This window comes from Crocodylus siamensis, chromosome 4 (assembly GCF_052110815.1).
Source record: "Crocodylus siamensis isolate JL-2025a chromosome 4, ASM5211081v1, whole genome shotgun sequence".
NCBI lineage: Eukaryota > Metazoa > Chordata > Crocodylia > Crocodylidae > Crocodylus > Crocodylus siamensis.
Window position 1 is genome coordinate 155,879,839 of NC_143398.1, and position 27,203 is coordinate 155,907,041.

The 27,203-nt window shown below is 56.5% G+C and overlaps 2 protein-coding genes across 9 annotated transcripts in view; both read left to right on the top strand.

Moving 5' to 3' along the window:
• Positions 1 to 10,573, top strand: part of LOC149866862 (signal transducer and activator of transcription 5B) — a 46,547-nt gene extending 35,974 nt beyond the window's left edge. For 5 of the 8 annotated variants that reach the window (XM_090044360.1, XM_090044367.1, XM_090044362.1 and 2 more), the window contains exons 3-19: positions 386 to 542; positions 1,037 to 1,126; positions 1,401 to 1,578; positions 2,040 to 2,170; positions 2,280 to 2,431; positions 2,939 to 3,094; positions 3,490 to 3,669; positions 4,249 to 4,336; positions 4,422 to 4,544; positions 5,074 to 5,166; positions 5,567 to 5,773; positions 6,373 to 6,467; positions 6,576 to 6,706; positions 8,030 to 8,200; positions 8,522 to 8,573; positions 9,370 to 9,477; positions 9,923 to 10,573. In XM_090044360.1, coding sequence (XP_089900486.1) covers positions 386 to 542; positions 1,037 to 1,126; positions 1,401 to 1,578; positions 2,040 to 2,170; positions 2,280 to 2,431; positions 2,939 to 3,094; positions 3,490 to 3,669; positions 4,249 to 4,336; positions 4,422 to 4,544; positions 5,074 to 5,166; positions 5,567 to 5,773; positions 6,373 to 6,467; positions 6,576 to 6,706; positions 8,030 to 8,200; positions 8,522 to 8,573; positions 9,370 to 9,477; positions 9,923 to 10,049 — 2,239 coding nt within the window. In that variant the 3' untranslated portion in view covers positions 10,050 to 10,573. The remainder of the gene's footprint in view (positions 1 to 385; positions 543 to 1,036; positions 1,127 to 1,400; positions 1,579 to 2,039; positions 2,171 to 2,279; positions 2,432 to 2,938; positions 3,095 to 3,489; positions 3,670 to 4,248; positions 4,337 to 4,421; positions 4,545 to 5,073; positions 5,167 to 5,566; positions 5,774 to 6,372; positions 6,468 to 6,575; positions 6,707 to 8,029; positions 8,201 to 8,521; positions 8,574 to 9,369; positions 9,478 to 9,922) is intronic. The other 3 variants (XM_090044364.1, XM_090044363.1, XM_090044365.1) reach the window with 3 other exon arrangements.
• Positions 10,574 to 15,205: 4,632 nt separating this feature from the next.
• GHDC (GH3 domain containing) lies at positions 15,206 to 24,209 on the top strand. Its single transcript, XM_090044371.1, has 8 exons — positions 15,206 to 15,700; positions 16,121 to 16,266; positions 16,670 to 17,249; positions 17,642 to 17,831; positions 18,073 to 18,144; positions 18,484 to 18,617; positions 19,317 to 19,405; positions 22,566 to 24,209. Exons 1-8 carry the CDS (start codon positions 15,445 to 15,447, stop codon positions 22,764 to 22,766), a joined length of 1,668 nt encoding a protein of 555 aa, XP_089900497.1. The 5' UTR covers positions 15,206 to 15,444; the 3' UTR covers positions 22,767 to 24,209.
• Positions 24,210 to 27,203: the final 2,994 nt, after the last annotated feature.

Sequence of the window (27,203 nt, forward strand, 5' to 3'; positions counted from 1 at the left end):
CCCTCTTCCAAGCTCCACTGCCTGCTGATTGCAGCCTTGGCCCAGTCACTCAAGTGCTCTGGGCCTGTCCCTTTGTTAAACACCTGTGTGCTGTAGTGGCAGCCCGTCACTGTCTAGGGATGGGGTAACAGGGGCAAAGGTGGAGCCAGACATGGGATATACACCTGTTTGTTCTGGGCTTTGTAAGCAAACCTGCAGGATCACCAGCATATGAAGGCTGAAGACCTGAGAGCAGTAGCTCTCGACATCCTCACTGGGGGGTGGAGATGGCGGGGTGGGGAGGCAAACACCATCTACTGTGTTATCATGGGTCATCTCTGTTATGAGCTGTGGCCCAGAGAGCAGGCAGGTTAACCTCTGAGCTGCCCATCTTTCTCTGTGCCAGGGACTCCATTGACATTGATAACCCCCAGGACACCATCAAAGCCACCCAGTTGCTAGATGGGCTGGTCCAGGAACTGCAGAAGAAGGCAGAGCACCAAGTGGGCGAGGATGGCTTCTTGCTGAAGATTAAGCTGGGGAACTATGCCACACAGCTGCAGGTTGGTGCCCAGAGCCTGGGATGGCAGTGTGACTGCCAGGGATGGGATGAGAGCAGAGCAGGGCAGGGTTGTGGGAGATGACAGAAGACCCCTAGCATCTCTTTCTCTCTTCTCCTCTGTTGTGAGGGGCAACATGTCCTTAGAGGTAGCTCTTCACTGCTACCCTAGACTCTTTCTCTGCTGAGCTCTTTTGCACACCAAGGGCATGTCCCCCATCCCCAAGACTCATGTTCTGCTGATAGGGCGTACTGTCCCAGCTGTGTGGGGTCCAGAAGTAACCTTCTATCAAATATGCCCTAAGAGCAGGGGGGCTGAAAAGAGGGTAGGGGAGGGCTGGGTGCTGCTCCCTGGTAAGAGCCTCATCTTCCCATGCCTGGCACAGGTGGTGCCACCCCTGTGCCCCAGCGCAGGTGGGTGGCAGTGACAGGGCAGTAGGGGCCCCCAGCTGGGCTTGCTCTGTGCCTGACTCAGGCCTGGGTTCTCTGTCCCTGCAGAACACATATGACCGATGCCCCATGGACCTGGTGCGCTGCATCCGGCACATCCTGTACCATGAGCAGAGGCTGGTGCGAGAGGCCACTAATGTGAGTATATAGACAGGTGCGGGTGGGTTGCAGCTCTCCTCATCACTCTGGGGGTGCCAGGATAGGGAACAGCCCCCAGCCTGGAGGGGGCACTGACTCCACAGAGACAAAACTGATCCCCGTCACACCCTGCCATCCCAGTGACCCCCGTTGCTGCCCCTTGTAGGGGTCTCTGCTTCCTGGGACTAGTTCCTGTCCCCAAGCCCTGCAGCCCCTGCCCTGGGGTATGGGGATGTGCTTATTCCTGCCCTGACCTGAGGACCCCCCATCTCAGCAGAGCCCATCCCCAGCCGGCAGCCTGGTGGACACAATGTCCCAGAAGCACCTGCAGATAAACCAGATCTTTGAGGAGCTGAGACTCTTCACCCAGGACACAGAGAATGAGCTGAAGAAGCTGCAGCAGACACAGGAGTATTTCATCATCCAGTACCAGGAGAACATGCGCCTTCAAGGTGGGGCAGGGGGATCCGCTGTGGCCCAGACAGGTCTGCAGCGGCCAATGCAGAGGAGTGCAGGGGAAGCCTCAGGGGTAGGACCCCCAGGGTAGAGGCAGTTTCACTCCAGGTTCACAGCCTTAAGGAGGCCCCACCTGAGCAAACAAATGTCCCAGTGACTTCCACCATCTTTGAGCCAGGGAGTGCCAGATGCTGCCTTGGGAGGTGGCAGAAAGGGAAAGGGGCTGGAGCCTTTTTAGCTAAACCCCAGGGCCTGCTGTCACAGCACAGCTCTGGGGTCGCCAGTGCCTAAAGCTGCCAGCCCATGGTGTCATCTCACCAGGGCAAGGGCCTGGGGAGCACGTTTCCCCTCTGGATAAGCAGGACAGCACTGGGCCCCTGGAGAATCAATGAGGGGCCAAGGATCCCCCAGTACCAGTGAGGCTTGGGCTGGTCCTAACACTCTGCTTCCTCCCCAGCCCAATTCTCCCAGCTCTCACAGCTGGGTCCGCAGGAGCGCATGTCCCGGGAGACGACACTGCAGCAGAAGAAGGCATCGCTGGAGGCCTGGCTGCACCGGGAGGCCCAAACACTACAGCAGTATCGTGTGGTGAGCACTGGCCCAGCCTCCACAGGGCCTGGGGTGACCCCAGCCCTCCCCAGCCCTGCCCTAGGTCTGCTACCACCCAGCAGTGACATTCTTGTCCCACCCCCTGCAGGAACTGGCTGAGAAGCACCAGAAAACCCTGCAGCTGCTGCGAAAACAGCAGACGACCATCCTGGACGATGAGCTGATCCAGTGGAAGCGGCGGCAGCAGCTGGCGGGGAATGGTGGCCCCCCTGAGGGCACCCTGGACATGCTGCAGTCCTGGTGCGTCCCACCTTGCGCCATCTGCCCTGCTGGCAATGGGGCTCTGGGCCCTGCAGGGCAAGGCAGCTCGGGGCTCAGGTCTCAGGGTACTGCTGGTCAGTCTGAGCGTGGCTATACTGAGCGCTGGCCAGGAAGGAGCCATACAAAACTAGGACAGCCCTGGATTCAGGGAGTCACTGGCTGTGCCCCACGTCTGAGCAGTGGCCCTGAGGTGAGCCAGCCTGAGAGAGACATGATGCTTGCTGGGTGTGTGCCAGCCATGGGAGGCATCTCTCTTTGCTGGGGATCAGGCTGTGCTGCTGGTTCTCTTGTGCAGCTGAGCCCCAGGTGTTGGCTGGAGCCCTCCAGAATGGGGTCCTCTGTGTCTGGGACAGTGGGGACTGGCCAGATAGGGAGCTCCATCCTAAAGAAGGCCTGGCCAGGGGCAGGGGGGCTGCACACAGGACTGAAGGGCATTGAGCGTCTCCCCTGGGTCCTGGCTGAGCACTGATTGGGCCTGGCCCTCAGGTGTGAGAAGCTGGCCGAGATCATCTGGCAGAACCGGCAGCAGATCCGTCGGGCTGAGCATGTGTGCCAGCAGCTGCCGATCCCGGGCCCGGTGGAGGAGATGCTGGGTGACCTCAACAGCACCATCACTGACATCATTTCTGCCCTGGTGACCAGGTAATGTGGTGAGGTGGGGAGAGGCAGAGCCAGGTTGGTCCCTGACAGGCTCCTGGCCAGTCTCTCCCCACAGGGGCTGGGCAGGGAAGGCAGGAGGCACAGGCCAGGCCAGGTCAGGACACAGTTGGGAATCATCATTCGGGCTCTGGGAACCCCCATCAGGCATGATGTGGACAGTGAGGGGCACCAGGCTGAGGAGTAGGGTGGGATTTGAGGGGAATCTCTGTGGGTAGTGGTATTGGGGGCTTAGAGGGGCTGGGCAGCAGGTTTCTAGGGGGCTAGGAAAGGGGATTAGGGGCTGCAGACCCCACAGTGGGGGCTAGGTGAAGGCCTCCCCCTGCCATGGATGAGCCTTGCCCTGGCACCATGGCAGTGACACCAGTGTCTTCCCCCAGCACCTTCATCATCGAGAAGCAGCCCCCCCAGGTGCTGAAGACACAGACGAAGTTTGCGGCCACGGTGCGGCTTCTGGTTGGGGGGAAGCTGAATGTGCACATGAACCCACCCCAGGTTAAAGCCACCATCATCAGTGAGCAGCAAGCCAAAGCCCTGCTGAAGAACGAGAGCACCCGCAAGTAATGGCACTCCCACCCACCCGGGGGGGGGCACTCTGCCTGCTGGCAAAGCCCCCTGGAGGTTGGGGATAGGAGAGCTCTGGGGTGGGGAGCAGCTGGGAAGGGCCTTTGTGGGGGCATTCCTTGCTCACAAGGCAGGCTGCCCCTCTTGAGAGCCCAGCACAGAGCATAGATGGCCTCACCCCTCTGGCCCCAGCACTGGGGATGCGTAGGGCATTGCTGAGCAGAGGGTGGGGCCATGTGAGTGTGCTCCTTCCTATACCATTGGGGATGGAGCCTGCCCCTTCCTCACTGCCCTGACTAGGGGCCCATCTACAGGAGACCACATCTGGCCCAGCTGACATTCAGGGCCTGGCCCTGCCAGCAGGTAACACTGCACAGGACTGAGCCATTGCCCATTCTCTGTTCCTGTAGCTGGACTCCAGCCCCACAAGCTGGTTCTCTATTCTTAGGGAGAGCTGAGCCACCCTCTTCCCTGCAGATTGGCCATGGGAGCCGTGCTGGCTCTCTGCTTGTGGGTGGGCCTTGGTAGTTTGAGTAGCCAGCACCACCCCTGAGCTGGTGCTTTTCCCATTGCAGTGAGAGTAGCGGGGAGATCCTGAACAACTGTTGCGTGATGGAGTACCACCAGGCCACGGGCACACTGAGTGCACACTTCAGGAACATGGTGAGAGCCGAGCCCAGGGCACTGCCCCTGCCTCTGCCCCCCTTTTTATCCATCCGCCTTTCACGCTCTTCCCTGCCTCCTCCAGTCCCTGAAGCGCATTAAGCGCTCAGACCGGCGTGGTGCTGAGTCAGTGACCGAGGAGAAGTTCACCATCCTCTTCGAGTCTCAGTTCAGTGTTGGTGGCAATGAGCTGGTGTTCCAGGTCAAGGTAAAGCTGGCCCTGCACTGGTGGTGCCCCTGCTGCAGGGTGCTGGGGGACTGGGAGCCCTTTAGGGATCTGCACTGGGGTGGAGAACACTGGCTCTATAGCTGCTCACTATGCTCTGGCTGAAACGTGTCACTCACAGGGAGGAGGGCATTCAAAAGGCAGAGGGGGTGGTGTGGCCTGAGCTGGTTTCTGGAGGTGGTGCTGGGGAGGGAGGTGACAACTTCCAGTCACCAACCAGCATGGCCACACTGGGGCCAGAAGCCTGTAGCTTCCCCATGGGGGGTGGGTGTCCACTTCAGAACACCCCAGCACAGCATGGGGAAAAGAGCTGCTGGCAGAGTGCAGTTCAGTCCCACCCTGGCATCAGCTGAGTAGTCAGAGGGGTGGTGGTCCCTGGGGCTCCTGTGTTCCTGAGTTCTGGGAGGAGCCAGGGGCCCTGGTTCCTCCTGCAGCCGCAGGAGATGCCTCTGCAGTGCCCAGCGCCCCCTTCCCATCTCCCCCCTGATGTGCATCCATGCTGCTCCCACAGACGCTGTCCCTGCCTGTGGTGGTGATCGTGCATGGGAGCCAGGACAACAATGCCACAGCCACTGTGCTCTGGGATAACGCCTTCGCAGAGCCTGTGAGTAGGCAGTGCCTGCAGCATCAGAGGAGGGGTCAGATTTCCAAACCCTGCATAGGAGGGGGAGCTATCCTGTGTCCCTCCCCCCATATGACATGTGGGCCCTGGGTGTTCTGGACTGACCGTGGCTTCCCAAGCTAGCAGGGCTGATGGTCTGCTCCAGCCCGGTACTTCTCTCCTCAAGCACTGGTCTGACCCATCCTGATTCTCACCCTTTCTGTACTGCATTGCTGCATCCTGCATCCCAGTCATGGACGTGGCCCTGCCCTGGCCAGTAGCAGCGGGAGGGTAGGAGTATTGGGCGTAGGTCAGGATGATGGCTACAGGGCCCGTGGTGCCTGATCCCCACCCGGGAGGTGCCTGATGCAGCCTGACTCCCAGTGGCACCTTCTCTTTGCAGGGCCGGGTGCCATTCGCCGTGCCTGACAAAGTGCTGTGGCCCCAGTTGTGTGAGGCACTCAACATGAAGTTCAAGGCTGAAGTTCAGAGCAACCGGGGGCTGACGAAGGAGAACCTGGTGTTCCTGGCCCAGAAGCTCTTCAACAGCCCCAGCAACCACCTGGAGGACTACAATAGTATGACTGTGTCCTGGTCCCAGTTCAACAGGGTAAGCTCTGCTGGCTAGGACCTTGATATACCAGAAGGCGCCCAGTACTGGGCATGCAGGGTCTCGCTTTGCTCTGAGCAAGGAATGCTAATAGCCACACACGTGCTGGATGGGGCACTGCAGTAATCAAGTGGCATCTCTTTTTGGCAAAGGTGAAATGTCCCTTTCCTTTTAAGGGAGCTGGAGCAGGGGACACCTGGCATGAAATGCTCCAGGATTCCTGCTCATTGCCCTTTCAGTGGGCATTGCAGTCAGAAATCCCCATGGCAGCAGAGGCAGTTACTTCTTACTGCAATCCAGTGTGCAGCTGTTTGTAAAGATGCACAAAGTGAATGGTTGTGTGAGCTTCCCTTTCAGCTGTAATCAAGGCTCACCTGCCCCTAGCAGATCCAGGCTGATGAGGATGTGAGCTGGCTGTCTATATCTAGAGTGCCCTGCTGGTTCAGGAGTTTCCTGGTGGGCTGTGTCTCGCTGTGGCTGAAGCTGGAATGGTGCGGAATGCAGCTGCCACTAAACAGGGAATTGGCTGGAGAGAGAAATGGCTCATCTGTCTTGCTGGGGGGTTTTTTATGAGATTTTTTTTCTTTCAATTAAAACAGGAAAACCTGCCTGGACGGAATTACACCTTCTGGCAGTGGTTTGATGGGGTTATGGAGGTGCTGAAGAAGCATTTGAAGCCCCATTGGAACGATGGGTGAGAATCCTGCTTTCCAAGGTGGCTGGTACAGCCTGGCAGAGCCCATTTCCGAGGCACACTGCAGGCCCCAGCCCCTTACTGGTTCCCTTCTCTGCCTCCTCGTAGGGCCATTCTGGGCTTCGTCAATAAGCAGCAAGCGCACGACCTGCTCATCAACAAGCCGGATGGGACCTTCCTGCTGCGATTCAGTGACTCAGAGATCGGCGGCATCACCATTGCTTGGAAGTTTGACTCCCGTGAGTTTGCTCTCTGGAGGTCATGGAGGCAGACACGTCCCTGATGTAACTCCCGCCTCCAAGGTTGGAGAGGGGAGAGCTCCTGCCTGGATACAGAGCAAACCCTCTCACTGGGCTGGCTGAGCCTCCCCTGCTCTGTTCCTGCACATCAGCACTGACTCTCCCTGGTGTGATCAGCGCAGAGCAAGCCCCCTTGTGGACATCAGGGCTTTGTACTGCCTACAGCTCTTCCTGTCTCTGTAAGGAGATGCGTTGCTTAGGCCAGCATCACGCCCGACGTGAAGCGGGTAGGGCTGTTCTAACCGAACCAGGCTCCCTTTCTGGCATGCCCCGTACCCAGGATGCCTGTATATGAGCTCAAAATGAGCAGCATGTCTGCTTTTCTTTGTAGTCTAATTTGGGTTGCTTGAATAGCTGCATTCTTCACCTTTACAAGTGATTCTTCCCTCATGTCTTAACCCCAGGGTGGTTCATTGGGTATGCATTGGGCAGTGTGATTTCTATGCCAGTAAGTCTCTTATGTGGTATTTTGTTCATGAGAAGCGGGCTGCAAGGAGGTTTAAGTTAAAAGACAAATGTACTTCTCTATGATTTTGGGTAGGGCTGATGCTGGCTCAGGCAGGGGTTGGACTAGATGACCTCGGAGGTGTCCCCCCCAGCCCTACTTCTCCATGATTCAAAGCAGTCTCTTTTTAGCATCACTAGTGCCGCTCCGCAGTGAACCTGAAAGAACTTCAAGACTCCTTCTCGTTCAGGAAGGACAAGGGCAGACTGATCTCAGTTTCCTTTTTCATTGGGGCTGATGGTGCTGGCCTGTGACGGGGTGCATGTTGCAAAGAGAGAAAAGCTCTTTTCATTAAGCTGATACTTTTGACGACATCCTTGAGACAGATATTCACAGCGGTTACAAACTTGCCTCAGCACCGCAGAGCGGCCAGTTCTTGTGATCTTTGTCCTGAGAGCCTGCCTTGTTTGGTGCTGTTTTTAAAGGCCCAGCTCCTGGAGTCAGTTGATGGCATAGGGGCCTCAGCATATGGTTACACAAGCCAGGAAGTTGGTGGCTCTTGGGGAGTGGGGGAAAGCCTGATGATGGGACTCGGGTGCCACACAGAAGCTGAGAGAGCTGGGTGTGAAGGAGAACTGCCTCTTAATTGCCCTGTAGGAATCTCTGTATTGTGAAGCCAGTCTCTTGAACCTGCCTCCCGTGGTTTGGGCACAGGAGACGAGCGAGAGCGTCCTGACCCCTTCAGATGCGCCGTGGCACAGAGGAAACTTGGGAGTTCTGGTTTTCACTGTCCTGTTTCCCTCCCGTTGCATTTCCAGCTGAACGGATGTTTTGGAACCTGATGCCCTTCACAACCAGAGACTTCTCCATCCGCTCACTGGCTGACCGCCTGGGAGACCTCAGTTACCTCATCTACGTGTTCCCTGACCGGCCCAAGGACGAGGTCTTCTCCAAGTACTACACGCCGGTTCCCTGTGAGTCCACGCCAGGTAGCTCTGTCCCCCGTGGTTCAGTTTGCTTCCCTCACATTCTTTGGGTATGCTGGCTTGTGTGCGAGACTCGAGGAAGCTTATGTTGCTTTGTGCCCGCTGGGGGTTGGGTTCATTCTCGCTCCCCTGTTCTTCTCAGTGGCTTCCTGCTGCGTGGCATGGGAATGCCCCAGACTAACAGCCCTGGTAGGCGTAAGGTGAAGGCCCAATTTGCTGCTGCTGCTGGCCTGGGGATGCCGCCACTCCCAGCCTGTGTTTGCAATGTGCTCTGGTATCTCCATGCCTCAGTCTTGCCTCCTCTCTCTCTCCCTTCACCTGTAGCTAAAGCTGTGGATGGATACGTGAAGCCACAGATCAAACAAGTAGTGCCAGAGTGAGTACATCTGTCGGTGTCCCACAAGGCCCTTAGCAGATTTTCTTCTCCTGTCCCTTCCCTGATTCTGCATGCTAAGTAAGTGCACTGATGTGCAGGCCTCAAGTCTGGTTCCCAGCCTCTAGCGTAGTTGGGGGTTGAATGTTGCAGCCCCAGCAGGGCTGCCCAAGAAGTGGGGTGCCCTGGGGGCTTAAGCTGGGGAGAGCAGACAGCGAGGCAGCCAGCACTCGAGGTCTGCAGAGGCAGTGCGCAGCCCTGCCTGGTCGACCGCACTATAGGAAGAGGTGGTTCATGAAACACCCGCTGTGTCTGGGTGGAGTCCAGCTTGGGCAGCAGAAATGAGAGGGCCCTACCGGGATGCTTAAAAACAGCCCCAGTAACTGTCTGGCCCGGTCGGGTGCGGTGAGCGGGCGAACTGAATACTGGGTGGGCAGTTGTGAACAAAATAAGCTCAAGGACAATACAGGTGCTGCTTGTGCCCCCTCCTGCTGCGATTTCTGTCAGTCCATGGTTGGAGGGGATAAAGCCTTGTGACTGTGGCTACATGCTCGAACCTTGTTCCCAGGACAAACAGCACAGTTGTGACCAGGAAAGGGACTCCAGTGGATGTCCTTCCTAGGTAGAGCCTGCCTGATAAACAACCCTGGCAGTAGCACTGAGGTGGCAAAAAGGGAGCCAGACCCGAAGCTGGCAAGACGGGAGCTTCTAGTCCAGCCAGAGCAGAGCTGCGGGGTATGGGGCAGCTCCTGGTCAGGCCTTCCAGGAGAGTCCCCACATCACCTCTCATCTGCTCCAGGTTTGCCACCGCATCTGGAGACTCAACCCCTGGGTCAGCCACTTACATGGATCAAGCACCGTCTCCTGCTGTGGGCTCCCAGACCCATTACAACATGTACACGCAGAAGTAAGTGCCACCACAGGCCAGCAGGAGGTGTGGGGTCAGGGCCTACCTATGCTAGTGGGGGCTGGGGTACGTAGGACTGGAAGGGGACTCCTGGGCTATCGAGTCCAGTCCCCTATGTTCCCATGCCATAGGTAACCCAAGGTATCCGTACGATCACTACTTCAGGCTCAGCTACCAGGCACAGTGCCCCAAACACCCTATGTATTAAATGCCACAACTAAAAGTAGGGGAGAGAAGGGCACTGCCGGTGCTGTGACAGAAGATTTTAGGAAAAAGACCGTCTCACAGGTACAGAGGAAGGCCAATAAACCATCTGTGGTCTGTGCCAGTCTGACCCAGGGGAGAAATTCCTCCCCGATGCCCAATTTGGCGATCAAGAGGGTGTTTAGCAGGAGAACGTGACTGCCTGTCTGACCCTGACTCTCATGGCGTCCTTCCTTGCCAGCCCCGAGGCCGTGCTGGACCCTGAAGGGGACTTTGACCTGGACGACACGATGGACGTAGCAAGGCACGTCGAGGAGCTTCTACGGCGGCCAATGGACCATCAGTGGATCCCTCACGCCCAGTCGTGACCTGGGGGTACCTCCCCCCACACCCTGTGACAGCCCCACCTGGCAGCCACGGCCTTGGGGATGACACGGGGATGCAGCCCTCCTGAGAGCAGCCTTGTGTTCATGTCTCTGTGCCAGAGCCAGCGGTCTGTGAGGGCTGGGGTGTCCTTTCCCAAGGGTTTGCTCTGAACTGTCTGCAGTGCCCCAGGGCTGCACGAGGCTCTCTGGTGTTTTATCCCCTTGTACAAAAGGCAGTGGATTTGTCGCATGGTTTTCCTGTACGTTCCTTTGAGGCCCAGCTTTGGCTTTCTGCTTCTGCAAGCTCCTGCTCTCATGGCTGTTCCCTAGTGCACCACGCGTGTCCTTGGCATCCCACTGGCTCCCTCTGGAGTCTGGATCGTTGCCTGTGCCCCAACAAGCCCCTTCAGATTTGGCGAGAGGTCTGAGGGAGGTGAGGAGGGTGGTGCTCCTTATATCCCATTTTCTGTCACTGTTAGGTAGATCCAGATTCACCCTGGATCCCTAGCTGCTCTGTTCCGTGGGGGGGGTGGGGGTCCTGGATGGGGACGGGGAGTGTGGCAGTGGGCGAGTGCCTCAGAAGGCCACATGTGACCTCTCTTGGGCATCCCACCCTGCCAAGGCAAGTCTGTGTCCAGAAGCTGCTCCCATGTTGGGGATGATCAGGGTGGCAGTGCCCTGCCAGGGGCTTTGTTGCTTGGGGGTCCTTGTCAGGTCTCTCTTTAGCATAAAAAGTTCACAAGGAATTTGTGCGCCTCCGTGTTCCTGCCCCCGCGGCACCCTTGCAGCAACGTGTTGGGTGAACCATGCTGCCCTGCCTCCTCTCAGGTTTGCTTGCTTAACCAGGGGTGAGAGGAGCAAGGCTGTGTCGAAGAGGGGATCCTAGGCCTGAGGCCCAGGGTCAGGGAGGGAGGCTTGTCTTGGGGTGGGGATAGGATTTGGGAGTGAAGCACCCTGCCCTGGAGAAACGTCTGCCCCTCCCGGCCCCTGGGGAGACCTTCTTTCCTTTCAACGTTATTTTTATACCGACAAGTAAATAAAGCACGGACTATTTTTTTAACACAAAGCTCTGGCTTTCACGCGTGTCTGTGGGAGGGTCTGGCTCCCTGCTCAGCCAGCTAACTCCTAGCAGGAAGGAGTGATTGGGAGCTCCCCCCCTTGTGCTGCATCTACTGCCGAGCTCGGGGGACGGATGGAGCAGGGCAGCGGGGATCCTACCCCATATCCGGAGCTGTGCCGGGGGCTGGGTGAGGCTGCAGGCCATCCTCGGCTCTGAAGGAAGTGCCTTGTTGGTGAGGTGAGTTTTTACCCTTGGCCACGGTCCTGTGAGGGAGCAGGAAGGCAGTTGGGCAGGAGAATAGAGAAGCTCTGAGCTTCGTCCCCTTCCTTTGGAAAGGTCTCACAGTAACTCCCAAATGATCCCTCACCTGAACTGGGCCCTGGAGTTGGCAGCAGGCACTCAAGCTTGGTACAGAGTGCTGCCTTGCTCTTCCAGAGCATGTCTGAACTAGCACGAAGCACTCTAGTGATTGATGGGTCAGTCCTGTGCTCAGCACTGCTCTGCTCAATGCCTGCACTAACCCGGCTGCTAGCTGCAGAACCCCTGTCCTCATGTGAAGAAGCTGCGGGTCTTTCAGCTTGTGCAGAACACCCCGCAGTGCATCTCCCTGTCCTGGAGCAGTGGCATTGTGCTTTGCTCATGTGTCACAGAGCCGGCTGCTGGCAAAGCCAGACCCTTCCCTCAGTACAAACCCTGTTCACACCAGCACAGCTAATCCCAGTGCCATCCAGGTGCACAGGGTTTTGCACAAATTGCTTATATCCCAGAGCAGGTAAAACCTTAATCTGGGAAGTGTCTGCCCAGGCCCCTGATGAGGGGTAGCCCTGGCCTGGCAGCAGGCTACCCTGGTCAGTCTTTGAAACAATTCACCTGCTGTTGCCCTGATCTGGAACCCAGTTCTCTAGGGATGTGCGGTGCACTGATGGTGCGTAGCTCGGCACTGCTCCAGTCTGGCACTTGGAGAGCAATGGGCAAATGACATGATTTGGAAGGGCGTCCTGCCATTAGCTACCTGCTGGTTGTCTGGGGCATGAGCTGGCTGTGCTAGCAGAGCTGGGGTAGTCAGGTGATTTCTGCACATCTTGCTAATATTGTCTTGGTTGTTGGGGTGGGGGGAGAAAAAGCACTATATATCTATAGCTTTCTAATATAGATATCTGTATATATAGATATATATGCATAGATATCTGTATATATAGATACAGAAGTATCTATCTATCTATCTATCTATCTATCTATCTATCTATAGATAGATAGATAGCTATATTTTAAAAGAAATTATCTTGCTGAAGCTCTGGAGATTTGGGTGACGTTTGATCCTTTTAAAAATAAAAATAAATTAAAATCTAATTCTCAAGTTTAGCCATTTCAAGGAAAGGCAGGAAAGGGAAATGTGTGGGTTATTTTTTGTAGAAAGGAAAAAAATAAAAAATATATAATTTAACAGGAAAATGGAGAGACTCTTTTGATATTTTTTCTTTAAAAAAAAAAGAAAAGAAGAGAGAACCTTTTATGTGGAAATGAATTATTTTAGATGCCTATTTTTAGTGTTACAGCCTGATGCAGACTAGCATATGGCACCGATAAAGTATTGTCTATGATTTGGGGTGAGTCTTTGTGTTTTCAATAAAAGCCCTGTACAAGGACAGGAATTGTTTGTGTTGTTTCTGAGAACCAGATCACTGCCCACCTTGTAGCAGAGAGTGCCACAGCCAGAGAGCTCAGCCGCAAAGGACCGGGTGGGGGAAGTGTCCTGTGTTTAATATAATAAGATTCACTGGTTGGCAGAGCTGGTTTGTCTAGATTGGGTTCAAACTGATGGGGAGGAACTAACTGAAGAAGGAAGGACTTTGGAGTGGAAGCATAAAACCAAAGAGTTTGCTATTCTAAAGGAAGGTCAGCAGCCCAATGTGGAGTTCATGAAAACAAACTCCAGGAGTGGAGAGTTAGGGCCTTGCGGGGAAGATGATTTGAGGGATAGAGGAGTGTTGATGCTTTGGTAGGTCTTGAGAGACTGTATTAAGTATGTGAGAGCAAACAACCCCATGAAAAGGACACATCAGAAGCGGAGAAAGGGACCATTATTACTCCTCCAGGAGCCCCTCAGTGACCCAGCAATTGGAAAGCAACCATGAGGAAAGCAGGGCACCATCCTGCCAGTGAGTAGGAGAGAGCCACACAAGCAGGCAGCCTGGGCTCAGAGCATTTCAGTTAGCAAAGACTCCCACAGGCAGTAGTGGAACAATGAAGGGAAGTCTGGGCCTGTTACTCAAGGGGAGAGGACAAATGACAGAATTCAACAGAAGAGGCTGCAGTGCTTAAAGGCCTCCTCTGCTTCAACCTTCCCCAGAAAGGTGAATAGTGACCTAATGATTTAATTAAATTAACTTTAACAAGGAGATACTAGTGCAGGCTAGAAGACAGAAAGAGCAGGTTAGAGGACAGTTAGATGGATCTGTTCAGATCAGCAAGGCCCAATGAAACTCCCCCTGGAGTGGTCCAAGGAGCCAAAGCCATCTCTGAATCACTGGTGATCATCTCAGAACAGCAGAAGTCTCAAGGGGTCAAATATGGCACCTATCCTCAGAGAATGAGAAAAGGAGGACCCAGAGAATTCAGCCCCAGCTTCAATCCTTGGAAAGATTCTGGAACATATTAAGCGATAAGTTTGTAAGTACTTAAAAGAGAATGAAGTGATTAAAAAACCAGCCAGCATGGATTTGCTAAACAGACCATGACAAAGCCATCTAATACCGTTCTCTAGGGGGTAAACTTGCTAGTGGACACAGGAAGCAGTGGATGTGATGTACTTGGACTTAAGTAAGGTGTTTGATGCTGTCCAAAATGACAGTTTCACAAACCAGCTTAGGGAGTCTGGTTCAGACATAACCATTAGTGCCGCTACTGCACAAATGGCTGAAAAAATCAGTCTCATGGAGCAGCAATGGCTCAGCTGAGAGGCACCCCCAGAGGTGTTGCATAGGAGGTCTTACCAGGGCCCAGTTTGAGCCACTATTTTCATTCTGAGCTGTGTTGGCACGAGTGCCAGATGCAAGATGAAGCAGGTAATAAATCCAGTCCTTTCAGTGCTCGGGAGGCTTCAGCTGGAGTGCTGCCTCCTCCTTGGGATGCTACATTTTTTCAACTGTAGACAAGCTGGAGAGTCTGGAGGAGAACAGTGACAATGAACAGAGGGGTAGAAATGTGACTGAGGCGGCCACGGCCTGGGCGGGCTCCTTTCAGAAAGGACTGAGAGGGGTGGGGGGAACAAGTTTTCTGATACTAAACGGTCATTACAAAGGGGACCAACTGTTCTCCAAGGCGCCTACAGGAAGGGTGAAAACAAATCAATTTACTTTGCAGCCAAGGAGGTTTAGGGTGGTTAGGAAAGGAACCCACCGAGCCGCTTACCCTGGAGAAGTGCTGAACCACTCCAAGCAGAGAGTCTGGACTCTCCATCCCAAGACCCTGGCAGCCCAATACGTGGCATGGGCTGATCCTGGTACCCTTGACACTGCCTTACAGCAGAGGGATAGCCTCTTCCTACCCTTTCTTTTCCCCTTGTGTATGCCCGTCTCTAGGCAGGGTTTCACAGGGTGCATCCCTGGATACATTTAAAAGGCAGTGGGTGCTAGCCGGACTTCTCTGCTCCGTGGCCTCTCCTGGCACCCTCACCATCCGCCTCCAACCTGCGGTCCTCGTCCTGTTTGAGCCCGTGGACTTAAACCGGGCGTTTTGTGGCCTCCCCCGGGGGGCTAGGGCTTGCCCTCCTCGTGCAGCAGAGGCCCGTCCTCCTGTGAGCCCATGGCGCAGGGCTGCGGCGAGGCCAGGCAGGAGCACAGCTCCGGCCCAGGCCCAGGCCTTGCCAGGGCACAGTGCCAGCTGCCCCCTCGGCCGCTCCTGCTGGTCCCGGTGCCCTGGCGAGGTGGGGGGCGGCTCGCTGGTTTCGCTGCCCGGCCCCCACCCCGCTCAGCCCGGGGGCTGGTGCCCATCCCACGGGGGCAGGGGCTGGCCCCGCGCCCCGCCGGCCTAGGCCCCGCTGGGGGGGATGCCCACGTGGGAGAAGAAGCCCTGCTGCGATGAGCGGCACGGCCCCTTTAAGAGCAGCGACGGACGTCACCGCCTCGTCTTGTGGCGTTATTCCTACCGGAAGCGGCGCGTCCGGGAGTGGGGCGGCCCCGCGCGGGACAGCGAGCCGCGCCCCGCTCCGCTGCCTCCCTCCCGGGGCCCCCCCCGGCCGGCCGGGCTGGGGGCGGCCGCACGTGGGAGCTGGGCGGATCACGTGGGGCTGCGGGTCGTCCCGGTCCCCCGATCAGCCCTGTCTCCACAGGCCCCGTGATGCTCCTCCTGCTCCTCGCCGCCCTCCTGGGCGCTGGGCTGCTCCTGCTGCTCCGGGCCCGCGGGGGGCCTGGCAGGGCAGCAGGACGGAGCCAGTGCTGGAGGCTCCTGCTGGGGCACAGCCTGGTGCTCGGGGGCCTGGGCTGGGCCATGAGCAGGCAGCGCCGGCGCCTGGAGAACCAGACCAAGGACGTGTGGCAGAGCCAGGAGCGGTGCCTGCTGCGGCTGCTGAAGGAAGCCGGGGACGTGGAGCCAGGTGCCTGGCTAGAGGGACACCCGTGGGATGCCCCGCTGCAGCCTTGCCCAGCTGTGGTTAGGCCAGGATCCGGGGGGCCAAGCCCCGGGGCCGTGAGCAAGCTTGCAGCTTCCGCTGCCTCCCCCTGCAGGCCCCTGGCCACTACCCGCAGGCCCGGTGCCATGCCCCAGTTCAGCTTGTGGCAGGGAGCAGCACCTGCAAGGCTGTTCAGGCCTTGCCTGCCATCTGCCAGGCTGCAGGGCTGGAATACAGGGCCCTTTGCTACTTCCAGTATCCACTTCCAGGTGCTGCTCAGCACTGGTTGGCAGCCCTGCCAGGGTAGCTTAGGCCTGCTTTACTCTGGGGAGGACCGTTGGGTCACAAGGGAGCAACCTGGAAGGGTGGAGCCTGGCTCTGATCCTGTGTCCTTCTCTCCTACAGACTCTAACACCTTCCGGGAGCATCACCCCTTGAAACCAGGCAGGCTTGATAAGGATGGGAGCCGCCAGCCCACCCTGCGCCCTGCCAGCCTGCCTGGCCCATGGACTCTGCTCCAGAGCTGCTGGGCCTTGGATGCCCCACTGCAGGTAGTATAGGGCTGGGTATGGTGGATTGAGGCTCGCCCCTCCCTTCCTCTGGAGAGAGCTCTCCAGGGCCCTGCTGGGAACCAAGGGAGTGATGGATAAACATGTCGTGGTGGGAGCCCTGGGCTGCTGGGCTTGCCCCTTCCCCTCTCCTTGATGGAGCCAGAGGGGCACAGAGGCTGGTCCCTCCCCAGCATTAGAGCCTGGGGACACTGGGGAGCCCCATAGCCCAAGCAGCTGTTGGGGAGATCTGGGGCCTGAGCTGCTACCCTGGAAATGGGTTGTCTTGTGGTATCTAGCTGTTACCCTAGGAGGAACACAGGCTGTTACCCAGGGGGTTGGGATTGGCTGATGTCTCCCTGCCTGGGTCTTTATCTCATCCATTTCTCTCTCTCTCTCTGTGCAGGGGACCATGTTGTACCTAGACATCCTCAGCAAAGCGTACCCAGGCGCACTGACCCTGCAGGCCACTGCCGTCTTCTCCTGGGCCCCAGGCTGCCCATGCCCTGCCACAGCCTGCCCCCTGCCCACGCTGTACTGTACCCCAGCAGGGCTGGGTGGGGATGCTGTGCCCTCACGCAGCTCAGCCCTGTACGTGCAGCTGCTGTTTGCCCTGCAGGAGCGGGCACTGCGAGTACTAAAGGCTGGGTTGGCCTCGGAGCTTCATGATGCCTTGGCCATCCTGCACACCAACTGGGAGGGTCTGGCACAGGACCTAGCCTCAGGATGGCTGAGCCCACAGCTGAAACTACCTGAGGGGACTCGGTACCAGCTGGATGGCCTCCTGTCTCCCAACCCGGTGCGGGCGGCAGAGCTGAGGGCTGAGTGCTCTAGGGGTTTTGACGGCATTGCCCAGCGCCTGTGGCCACAGCTGCAGGCAGTGGTGGTGGGAGAGTCTGGCAGTGAGCAGCTCTATGGAGACACCCTGCGGGAGCAGGACTGCAAGGGCATCCCCTTCTACTCCCCCTTCTATGTGGCAGCAGGAGGTAAGGGCACTAAGCAGGCTTGGGCCATATCCCGGGTGGATAGGTGACCCTGGTGAGCCTTTGGCCTCTCTCTGATTGGCATGTGGGCTGGGGAGGGGGCCCTAAAATGCATCCATCCCACTGCATTGCCCTGTAGGCTTGCCCCCTTTTGCCCTAAAATGCTGTGGTGTGGTTGTTAGCAGTTCCTGTGCCCTTCCCCAGAGATGGCTGCATTGTAGTGCTGGGTGAGGGGTCTTTGTAGCAACAGCCCAGATACCTGACTCCAAAGGTAGCTGCCTCACTATAAACAGCACTCGTGCTGCAGCCCAGTGATCAGAGTGACCCTGGGGTGTGTCTGCAGCTCTGGGGAAGACATGAAGCCCCTCCTCTGACGTGTTGTGTCTCCTGTCCAGCTCTGCTTGGAGTGAACCTGTGGCCAGAGGAATCTGATTGCCGCTACCTGCTGTGCCCAGGCTGGGCATTCTGTGAGTTCCTCCCAGCAGGGGCTCACAGGGAGGAACCACTGGAGACAGTGCTGCTGGGGGACGTATGGGAAGGCCAGGAGTATGAGCTGGTGCTCAGCGCCCACCCTGGGCAGTACAGGTGCCCCTCCCCCTACCAAGCTACTTGACAATCCCAAGGGAGAAGGACCTTGACTACAATCTTCCCAACCCCAGGGACCCCCAGCATCTATTGCAACCCCTCATAACCCCAAAGCATTCCCAGCATCTGGCCTACTGGTCCCAGGCCCTGTGCCTTGTGGCTGTGAGTCTCTGGCATGGGGTCTGGCACAGAGGATTCTGGCCCAGGCTCACGTCTGTCTGTCCTGTTTTTGTCCCTATAGGTGCTGTGTTGGGGAGGTGCTGAAGGTGACTGGATTCTATCACCAGTGTCCTGTGGTGGAACCTGTGCGCAGGTAAGTAACATCTCGAAACTCCCCACCTCTGGCTTGGATTTGCTGCCCCTCCCCAACTGGGGAAGCCTGGGCTGCCTCCTGGTGAATGTAGGGTATTGAACGGGAACCACAGGAGAGGGGGCTCCTGCAGCGGTGGAGCAGTGCACAGGAGAAAGGGGCAAGCTGGGTGGAAAGTCCGGGGACTGCCCTTTGCTGTGCTCTGAGGACAGGTAGGTTGGTGTATGTCAGGGTTATTCTTCCCTCACAGGCTGGGTTGCTGTGCAAGGGTGGTTGTGCCCCTCTTGGGGCTGTGCTATTCCCCCAGCCCTTGCACCCAACCCACTGCCTTCTCCTCCCCAGACTGAGCCAGACCCTGAGCGTGCGGGGAGAGAGCATCCCTGAGGAGCACTTCTGCCACACCCTGCGCCGTGCTGTGGGGATGTGGCCAGGAGCTAAACTGGTCGACTACATCTGTGCAGAGAGCAGCCTGCTGGGTAAGCATTGCCCATGGTAACCCAAGAGAGGCTGGGCTCTTCTGTGTCAGTCCCACAAAGCCTGCTAAATGTCCTGGGTCTCTCCTTTCCACCTTGCTGGACTCAGCCCCTGTAAATGCCCTTGGATTTTCCTGTCCCTGTCTGTGGCCTTTTTTCTGTTGGCCATGTTATCCATCCTGTGTCAGTCCTCACCTGCGCTTCTTGATGCTGCCTTGCTGGCCCCTTTTTGGGTGGGAGAGGCAATGCCTGTGGGCAAAAAGACTGTCATCCTGGTGATGTGCCCAGACCTATGTCTGGCACTAGCTCTGGCCTGCCAGAGTGGCCTGGCTAGGGTATAAGAGACTCACTGGATTCCCTGGGCATGGGGTCAGCCCCTTTAATCCAGATCCCAAGTCCTTCCCCAAGCCATGGGGGTTACTGAGCCATGTTGAGGCAGACCCAGGGAGCGGCTCCTGAATATGTACTTGAGCAAGGTGCTAACAGTAGGAGCCAGCTGTGTGGCCCAGGGGGTCACTTGTGGGCCCCCCAAGTGGGACTTTGTGGGGCAGGTGGATCTTAGCTCCCTGAAGACCTTGCTTTCTCTGAGTTCCCAGTGTAGAGAAAACTCCTCAAGGGCTGGGCTGGTCTAGAGCCCCCAGCCATTTCCCCTGCCCCTGTCCAGAGTGCTTTTAACATCTCTGTGCTTTCCCCCCATCCCAGGTGCCACCTCTGGGACCTCTGCCCCCCATTACCAGGTGTTCATGGAGCTCTGTGGCCTGCGGGATCTGACAGAGGGACAGCGCTATAAGGTGTGGGGGCAGGGCAGGAATAAACTGGGCAGAGACCTGTGCCGAGGGCTGTAGCCAGTGGTGGGCACAGTTCTGTTGGATGGAGGTGTCTGTCTGCTTGGTGTCTGGCACTGAGGCAGCTCCTGCTTGGCCCCAGGTGCCTTGGGGAAGCCTATGATCTCCCAGTGAAATGGGTTGTTGTGGCCACAGGATGGCAGCACTAGTCTGACTGGTCATCCCTGTGCCTAGCTTGGCCCATGCTGCAGCTCTGACTAGCACAGAGCATCTTGGCCTCCTTCTGCCTATGCCCCTGTGGGAGTTCTTTCTGGGCCGTGGGGGCTGAGCTTGGGAAGGGGACCCTACTCCTTCCTCTGCTCCCTGGGGCTGTCTGCAGGGCACAGCCTGTTGGCATTTCCACTAAATGCTGGGGGAGCATTTGCTCACTTGAGGGGAGATGAGGCCTGTGAAGGCAGGTGTGCTGTGAGGTGGAGGTGGGAGGAGAGGAAGGGGCACTCTCTCCTCCTTTGGTAGGGCTTGGAGCATTTGGGGCAATGGAAGAGCCAGGCAGCATGCTTGGCCAGTGGGAGTTCCCCTTAGTAGATCTGGCTGAGGCTGGGCACTCAGCAGGATCCCAGAGCTTTGCTAGGGAAGTGAAACCCTCCACAGTGGAAGTGGATGATAGCTGGTCCCTTCTAGTGTAATGCGTGAGCCATCCAGAGACTCAGAGCAGCCTTTTGGGGGCCAAGTTCTCCCAGGGCTGCAGGGTACCCACTCTGTAGCAGCTTGATCTAGCTTCTGTGGGAGAGGGAAGCAGGCTGGCTGAGCCCCAGGCTGTGCTGGCTATCCCTGCATGAAGGAGATTGAGTTTTGGCACATGAATGACAAGGATGCCCTAAATGGACCCCTTAGCACCTGTTCCCAGCTGCTGAACTCTCTATGTGTGCACTTGTGGATAGAAAACTGGCTGGAGCATTGGACTCAGAGGGTAGTAATCAATGGCTTGAAGACTAGTTGGCAGTTGGTATCAAGTCTCTCACCCCGTTCTCATTAAAAAACTGGGGGACTGTGGTGTTGACACCTACACAGTCAAATGGGTCGCTAACTGGCTGGAGGGCCACACCCAGAGTGGTGATGGATGGGTCATTCTTGACCTGGAGGGATGTGGGCAGTGGGGCCCCCCAGGGCTCGGTCCTCGGGCCTGCGCTGTTCAACATCTTCATCAGCGACTTGGACAAGGGGGTAAAAAAAACACCCTGTTCAAATTTGCTGATGACACGAACATGTGGGGGGATGTGGGCATGCTAGAAGGGAGGAATAGGCTACAATTGGACCTAGATGGGTTACAGGGGTGGGCAGATGGGAATAGGATGAGATTCAGCACTAACAAGTGTAAGGTGCTGCACCTGGGGAGGAAGAACCAGCACCATACCTACAGGCTGGGGAACTCCCTTCTCGTCAGTGCAGAGGCAGAAAAGGATTTTGGAGTTGTCCTTGATGCTAAGATGAACATGGGCTGGCAGTGTGGGGATCCAGTCAGGAAGCCCAACCGCACCTTGTCATGCCTCCACAGATGCATCTCAAGCAGATCCAAGGAGGTGATCCTCCCCCTCTATGCAGCACTGGTCAGGCCGCAGCCGGAGTACTGCATCCAGTTTTGGGCGCCGCAGTTCAGGAGGGATGTGGACAACATGGAGAGGGTCCAGAGGAGGGCCACTTGCATGATCGGGGGCAGCAGGGCAGGCCCTACGAGGAGAGGCTACGGGACCTGAACCTGCTCAGCCTCCACAAGAGAAGGCTGAGGGGGGATCTAGTGGCCTGTTACAAACTAGTCAGAGGGGACCAGCAGGCATTGAGGGAGTCGCTGTTCCCCCGAGCACTACCAGGAGTGACTAGAAATAATGGTCACAAGCTGGCAGAGGGTAAATTCAGACTAGACATCAGGAGGCGCTACTTCCCTGTCAGGGCGGCTAGGATCTGGAACCAACTTCCAAGAGAAGTGGTGCTGGCTCCTACCCTTGGGGGTCTTTAAAAGGAGGCTGGATAATCACCTTGCTGGGGTCATTTGACTCTAGTACTCTTTTCCATGGCAGGGGGTCGGACTTGATGATCTGCTCAGGTCCCTTCCAACCCTACTAACTATGAAACTAAGTGCAGTACCCCAGGGGTCAGTCTTGGGGCCGGTTTTGTTCAATGTCTTCATCAGCTACTTGGAAGTCATTGGGAGTACACCTTCAGCAAGCTTGCAGATGACACCAAGGTGGAGAGGGAGTAGATACACTGCAGGGTAGGGCTAGGATTCAGAGTGACTTAGACAAATTGGAGGATTGGGCCAAAAGAGATCTCGTGAGGTTCAACGAGAACAAGTGCAGAGTCCCTGCACTTAGGACAGAACAATCCCCTGCACTGGTATAGGCTGGGGATTGACTGGATGGGCAGCAGCTCTGCAGAAAAGGACTTTAGGATTACAGTGGACAATAAGCTGAATACTAGCCAGTAGTGTGCCCTTGTTGCCAAGAAGGCTAATGGCATACTGGGCTGCATTGGTAGGTGTGTTGTCTGTAGGTCCAGGGAGGTGATTATTTCCCTCTCTTCAGCACTGGTGAGGCCACATCTGGAGTACTGAATTCAGTTTTGCACCCCCTCCCCTACAGAAAGGATGTGGACAAATTGGAGAGAGTCCAGTAGAGGGCAGCAAAAATGTTTTGGAGGCTGGAGGACATTACTTATGAGGAGAGACTATGGGAACTGGGCTTATTTAGTCTAAAGCAGAAGAGAAAGAGGTGATTTAATAGCAGCCTTCAACTGCCTGAAGGGGTGTTCAGAAGAGGAGGGAGCTAGACTGTTCTCAGTGGTGGCAGATGACAGACAAAGAGCAGTGGTCTCAAGTTACAGCAAGAGAAGTTTTAGGTTAGATATTAGGAAGAATTTTCTCACTGGGAGGGTAGTAAAACACTGGAACAGGCTACCCAGAGAGGTGGTGGAATCTCTATCCTTGGAGGTTTTTAAGACTCTGCTTGACATAGTTTTGGCTGGGATTATCTAGTTGGGGCTGGTTCTGCTTTGAGCAGGGGGTTGGACTAGATGGCCTCCCTCTTTCCACCTGCTAAGAGCCACATGTGACCCCTGGCATCCTAGAGCTTCACATCCATGCTGAGTACCCACCTTTCTCTTCTCTCTGCAGCTGGACCAGTGTCTCCAGGAGGATTTCCCCATCTACAAATCCTTCCGCTTCAAGGGCAGCATTGGGCCACTGCGCCTGCATCTGGTGGCTGCCGGGGCCTTTGCAGAGCTGCGGGGAGTCATGGGTGCCCCAGCCCCCATGGCCAGAGTCCTGCGGGAGAGGCATCTGCTTGACTTCATCCAGAGCAGAATCATCTCCTGAGGCAGCTCCTGAGGAGCCCAGCCATTCTTGGGCACCTTGCCATAGCTTTCCTAGCACCCATGCTCGCTTGCCACTGCAATGGTGCAGAGGAAGGAACGCTGGTGTGGGGCACAGGCAAGGGCTGTGTTCCAGAGTGAGGAGGGCAGGAGGCTGCAGTGTCTAGAATAGGAGAGGTGGGCGCTGTTTCTCCCCATGCTGCTGCTGAGAGGGGTGTATGGGGCCAGGGAACTGGTGTCTCCAGCAGGTTAGCCTTTGCACCACAGAGCCTGGGTGGGTGAACAGGCAGCTCCTGCCTGCAGCACAAGTGTGTTAGGGGCAGTGGAGGTGTGGCCCGATCTGGCCCCTTGGGTGAGCTCTGCCCAGAAGCACCAGCCTGCCCAGCTTGGGCACTGCCAAGTACAAGTGTCTCAAGGTCCAGCTTGGACACAAGCTTGGTGAGGCAGCTCTGCCAGCTATGGATGGCATCTGTCCAGCTCACCCACTGGGGGGCACCAGCAGCCAGTTCAGCTCCCTGGTGCTTAGCACTGAGCTGGGCCCCCATGCAGAAGGTTATCTCAGGAGAGGCTGCTCCTTCCTGGAGTCAGTCCCTCTCCAGACATTTCACATTTGGGGGAACTGAGGCATGTGGCTAAGGGCTTTGCCTGTGGTTGGTCAGGAAGCCTGAGGCAGAGTCAGGATCTGACCTCAGCTTTCCATCTGCCCAGCCTAGAACCTGACCCCTCCCTCTCTGGCTGGCTGGGCTGGGCTGGCTGTGGGGGAGCTGCTTTCTGGAAAGGGATTAAGGCTGAGGAAGAGAGAACTGCTCTGGTCCTGCTGGGCTCTGCTTTCACTCTCTGGTTTTGTACTTTAATACCTCCAAACTCTTCCCCCTCCCCCCATGTTTTGCTTGTGCCTTTTGCTCAGTCCTGCTCTTGTAGCCCTTGAGTGCAGCACCCCAGGGGCAAGGTACAGTCGCTGCAGAAGAGTGACCAGCAGGGAGGTGAGATAGTGGTAAAGCCTTTGGACTAGTCCTCATTTAGGAGAAAAGTACCCATTGGCTTCATTGTCCTCACAGTCCAGACAGGCCCTTGGCTTTGTATACATAGGCCCAACAGCTCTCTGCCCAGAGAATGCACTTGATCTACCTGGCTTGGAGAAGCTGATACCATGGTGTGTGCAGGGCAGCAATGGGTGGCACCTCTACTTCCAGCATATCTTCTCTGCTATGGGGGGGCCCTATGCTCTGCTGGGAACCTTGCTCCACAGGGCCAGCTCTGCATAGGGGCAGCTGGCCCAACTTCCTTTGGGATCTGAACTGGTCTTTGAAGCATGGGGGCTGGAGGTTGCAGGGCTGTGGGTACCAGCTGCTGTGTGCCTTGCCCATAAGCCCTGCTCCAGCAGGGGCTGCTTTTAACGTTGAAAAAATAGAAGCACAATAAAGACGGATTATGTCTGACAACATCACTGCGTGCAGGGCTATGCTCCCCGATTTGAGGGGTTTTTTTTTAATTCCCATTAAGAGATTTCTTGATTGAAGCTTGGATTAAAAAGCCCACAGGGCTGTTCCACCCATTGCTGTTGCCGCAGAGGAAGACCACGCCATGAATATTTAACCAGCTCCCCTCTGCCTGGGGGGCTCTGGGACTGTATTGCTGCTGAGAGGCAAAGGAACTGGGCCTTTCCAGTAGCTTGTGATGCTTCAGGCCAGCGGGCTTCTGAGCTGTGGCACAGAGGGAACCTGCTGGGTACGCAGCTGTTTGCAGGGTTGGGAAGAGGGAGACGGGGGCTTGAGGTTTTGTCTCCAAAAGAAGCATGCACAAAAGGCCTCCCCTGCCATGCTGCCTAAGCCACTCCATCAGGCATAGCAAGCACATGGGGAAAACAACCCATTTTCCAGCTCCTGCCCACCCCTGAGCCCTGGTTGGAAGGAAAGTATGAAGCAAGATTCGGAGGGGTGGGGGTGGAGGGAGGAAGAGAATGTCTTTCATGTGTGTGCCCCCCAGAGCGCTCGGGCTGGGAGGGAGCGGGGCTTGGGTTTCTGCTCCAAGCTGGAAGGTCTGTGCACATTCCAGCTTCTATTGAGCTTTCTCTGTCCCCAGCTGTGCATGATACATGTGGCTTAGTTTAAAGGCCTTTGAATGGTTGCTGGGTAAATATTTGGATTCTGAAGGTGGGCTCTGGAAGAAGACTGTGCACACTAACCCCTTAGGAGCTGCTGGGCCTGAAGGATGGGACTAGCTGGAGTGAGCTGCATGTGAGAGCTTGGGTCTTGTTGGACTGCTCAGGGAATTATTTAATGGGTCCTGCAGGTCCCAGCAAATGCAGTGTCTGCAGGATGCTTTCCTAGTGCTGCAGGCATAGATTTCTGTAACTCCCCCTGGCAGATTTGCAGTGGATGGGGTGCACCCAGCCCCGATCCCAAGCCTCCTCTGACTTAGTCCAAACCCGCTGCCAGTAAGGTTTAGCACTAGGAGACTGAGGGCCAAGGCCAGGCCCTTGCTGCCCTGGAATGTGAGCATCAGAGCAATCCCATGCTGGCTCATGGGGTTGGGGCCCTGCAGGCTTCAGCCCTGAGACAGAGCCTGGGCCTAGGCACATTTCCTGTGGTCAGCAGTATGGGAGGCAGCTGGTGGGCCAGAGCTGGAAGGCCTGTCTGCACTGGGCTTTATCTTAAATCCACAGGGGCAGTTAGCGAGGAGAGATTTAAGGGAAAGCGTGCAAGGAGAGCTCTGGCAAGGTTCCTGAACATGCACAGACAATATGTGCACAGGCCTTACACAAGCACCAGCCTTGTTGGGGTCTTTCTGCTGTGCCCGGCTGTGCTGTTCAGTGTCCTCCAAGCTAAAGTCCTAGTTTGTTGCGGATGGTCATAGAACGTCCCACACAACCCTGTAGTGTCCCTTGCGGCCTGGATCCTCCATTCTCTCAGCTGGAGTGTGCTGGCAGCTTCCTGCTGCCAAAGTCTATGCAAGTCAGAGCTGCCAGGCCTCTGACTCCTGGGTCATTCGCTTGTCCATGAGTGGGGATGTTTGTGTGTCTGAGCTGGCATGGACTCTCTGTCCCCTACCGTTCCACATGCATGCAGAACTGGGAGGTGCTCGACTTTACCTCCAATCTGGTGCTTTCCTCCATGTGTGCTCTGCAGCCGCTGTGCCTGTTGGATGCTGGGGCTCATGCTCATTTGATTCCTGGGTGCACCTGTGTGCTGTATGGCCTGGTAGGTTATCCCAGCACTGACTGCCGTGTGTCCCCCACCTTCTTTTCCTGTGAGGCTCTCCTGGCTGTGCTGCCAATTATAAAGTGGTGGGGCTCTGCTCAGATTTTATGATCTCATTAGTCCTCCCTCCACAGAACTGCCTGTCATGCAATCAATGGAGAATCACAGATTGCAGCATTTTAGGCCTAATGCTGGGGCTGCCATAACTGCTCACATGGGGCAATTAGCTGATGCTGCCAGGACAGAGAGTGCTGCTTTTAAGTGCCTGGTCCTTCCACGTTGATTTGCAAAGCCCTTACAAGCCTTCCTTATTAAGGGTATGTGCTTAAAGTGCTGCCCAGAGATGCCAGCTGAGGTCCGGCTCCTGCATTTGCTTATGTCCTGCCCAAGATGGAGGCCCCACCGGGCTGAGCACTGCCCAGAAGACATACTCTGGGGGTTAGCTCCAATGCAAAGACCTCACAGCCTGAATCAATAGTTCTCAACCTTGTGGGACTTGAGGCACCCCTCCCTGCCTTCTGGGAATTGAGTGGCACCTGGGTCCCAAAGCTAATTTTTTATTACCACGTTTACCTCCTTGTGGGGCAGGTATCCAAGCAGGGACAAACCTGAGCCTGCACCTGGGATCTCTTGAGTATATATTGACAACCTTTCATAGAGGCAGGACGGTGGCTGCTGTGGTTCCCCTGCTTTAGGGTGTTAGGTTTGGGACTGCCTGGCTGCTGTGCTGCTGAGGCAAGATCCCCGGGCCTCTCCAGCACCTTGTGAAGTTTCAGGCCGTGGGCTCCTGAGCTGTGGCACGGAGGGAGCCTGCTGGGCACGCTGCTGTTTGCAAGGTTGAGGAGAAGGAGGCCCGAAGTGCAAGGCTTTGTCTCCAAAAGAAACGTGCGCACGTGTGTCAGGGCTGACAGCAGTCTTACTTAGGGCTTAGATTATGGGTCCTACGGGCTGGTTTGGACAGGGCAGTTCCGGCCTCAGGCTGGGCGTCGGACCGGACCTCTGGAGATCCCTTCCAGCCCTACGTCTCGGTGGGGCCTGCTACCTCTTCCAACACAAGGGGGAGAGGAACCAGCTCCGGAGCTGTTACCCGTTGCCTTTGGAGCCGGGTGACTCCTCACAGAGCCGGGCTAGTGGTTTTTTGCCACGAGACGACGCCTCGGTGGGGCCGGGCTCCGTTTCTTGTGGAGGGGGCCATCCTGTCCCCCAGGCCTGCGCTTCTCCCCCTCACGCCTGGCCCCCGT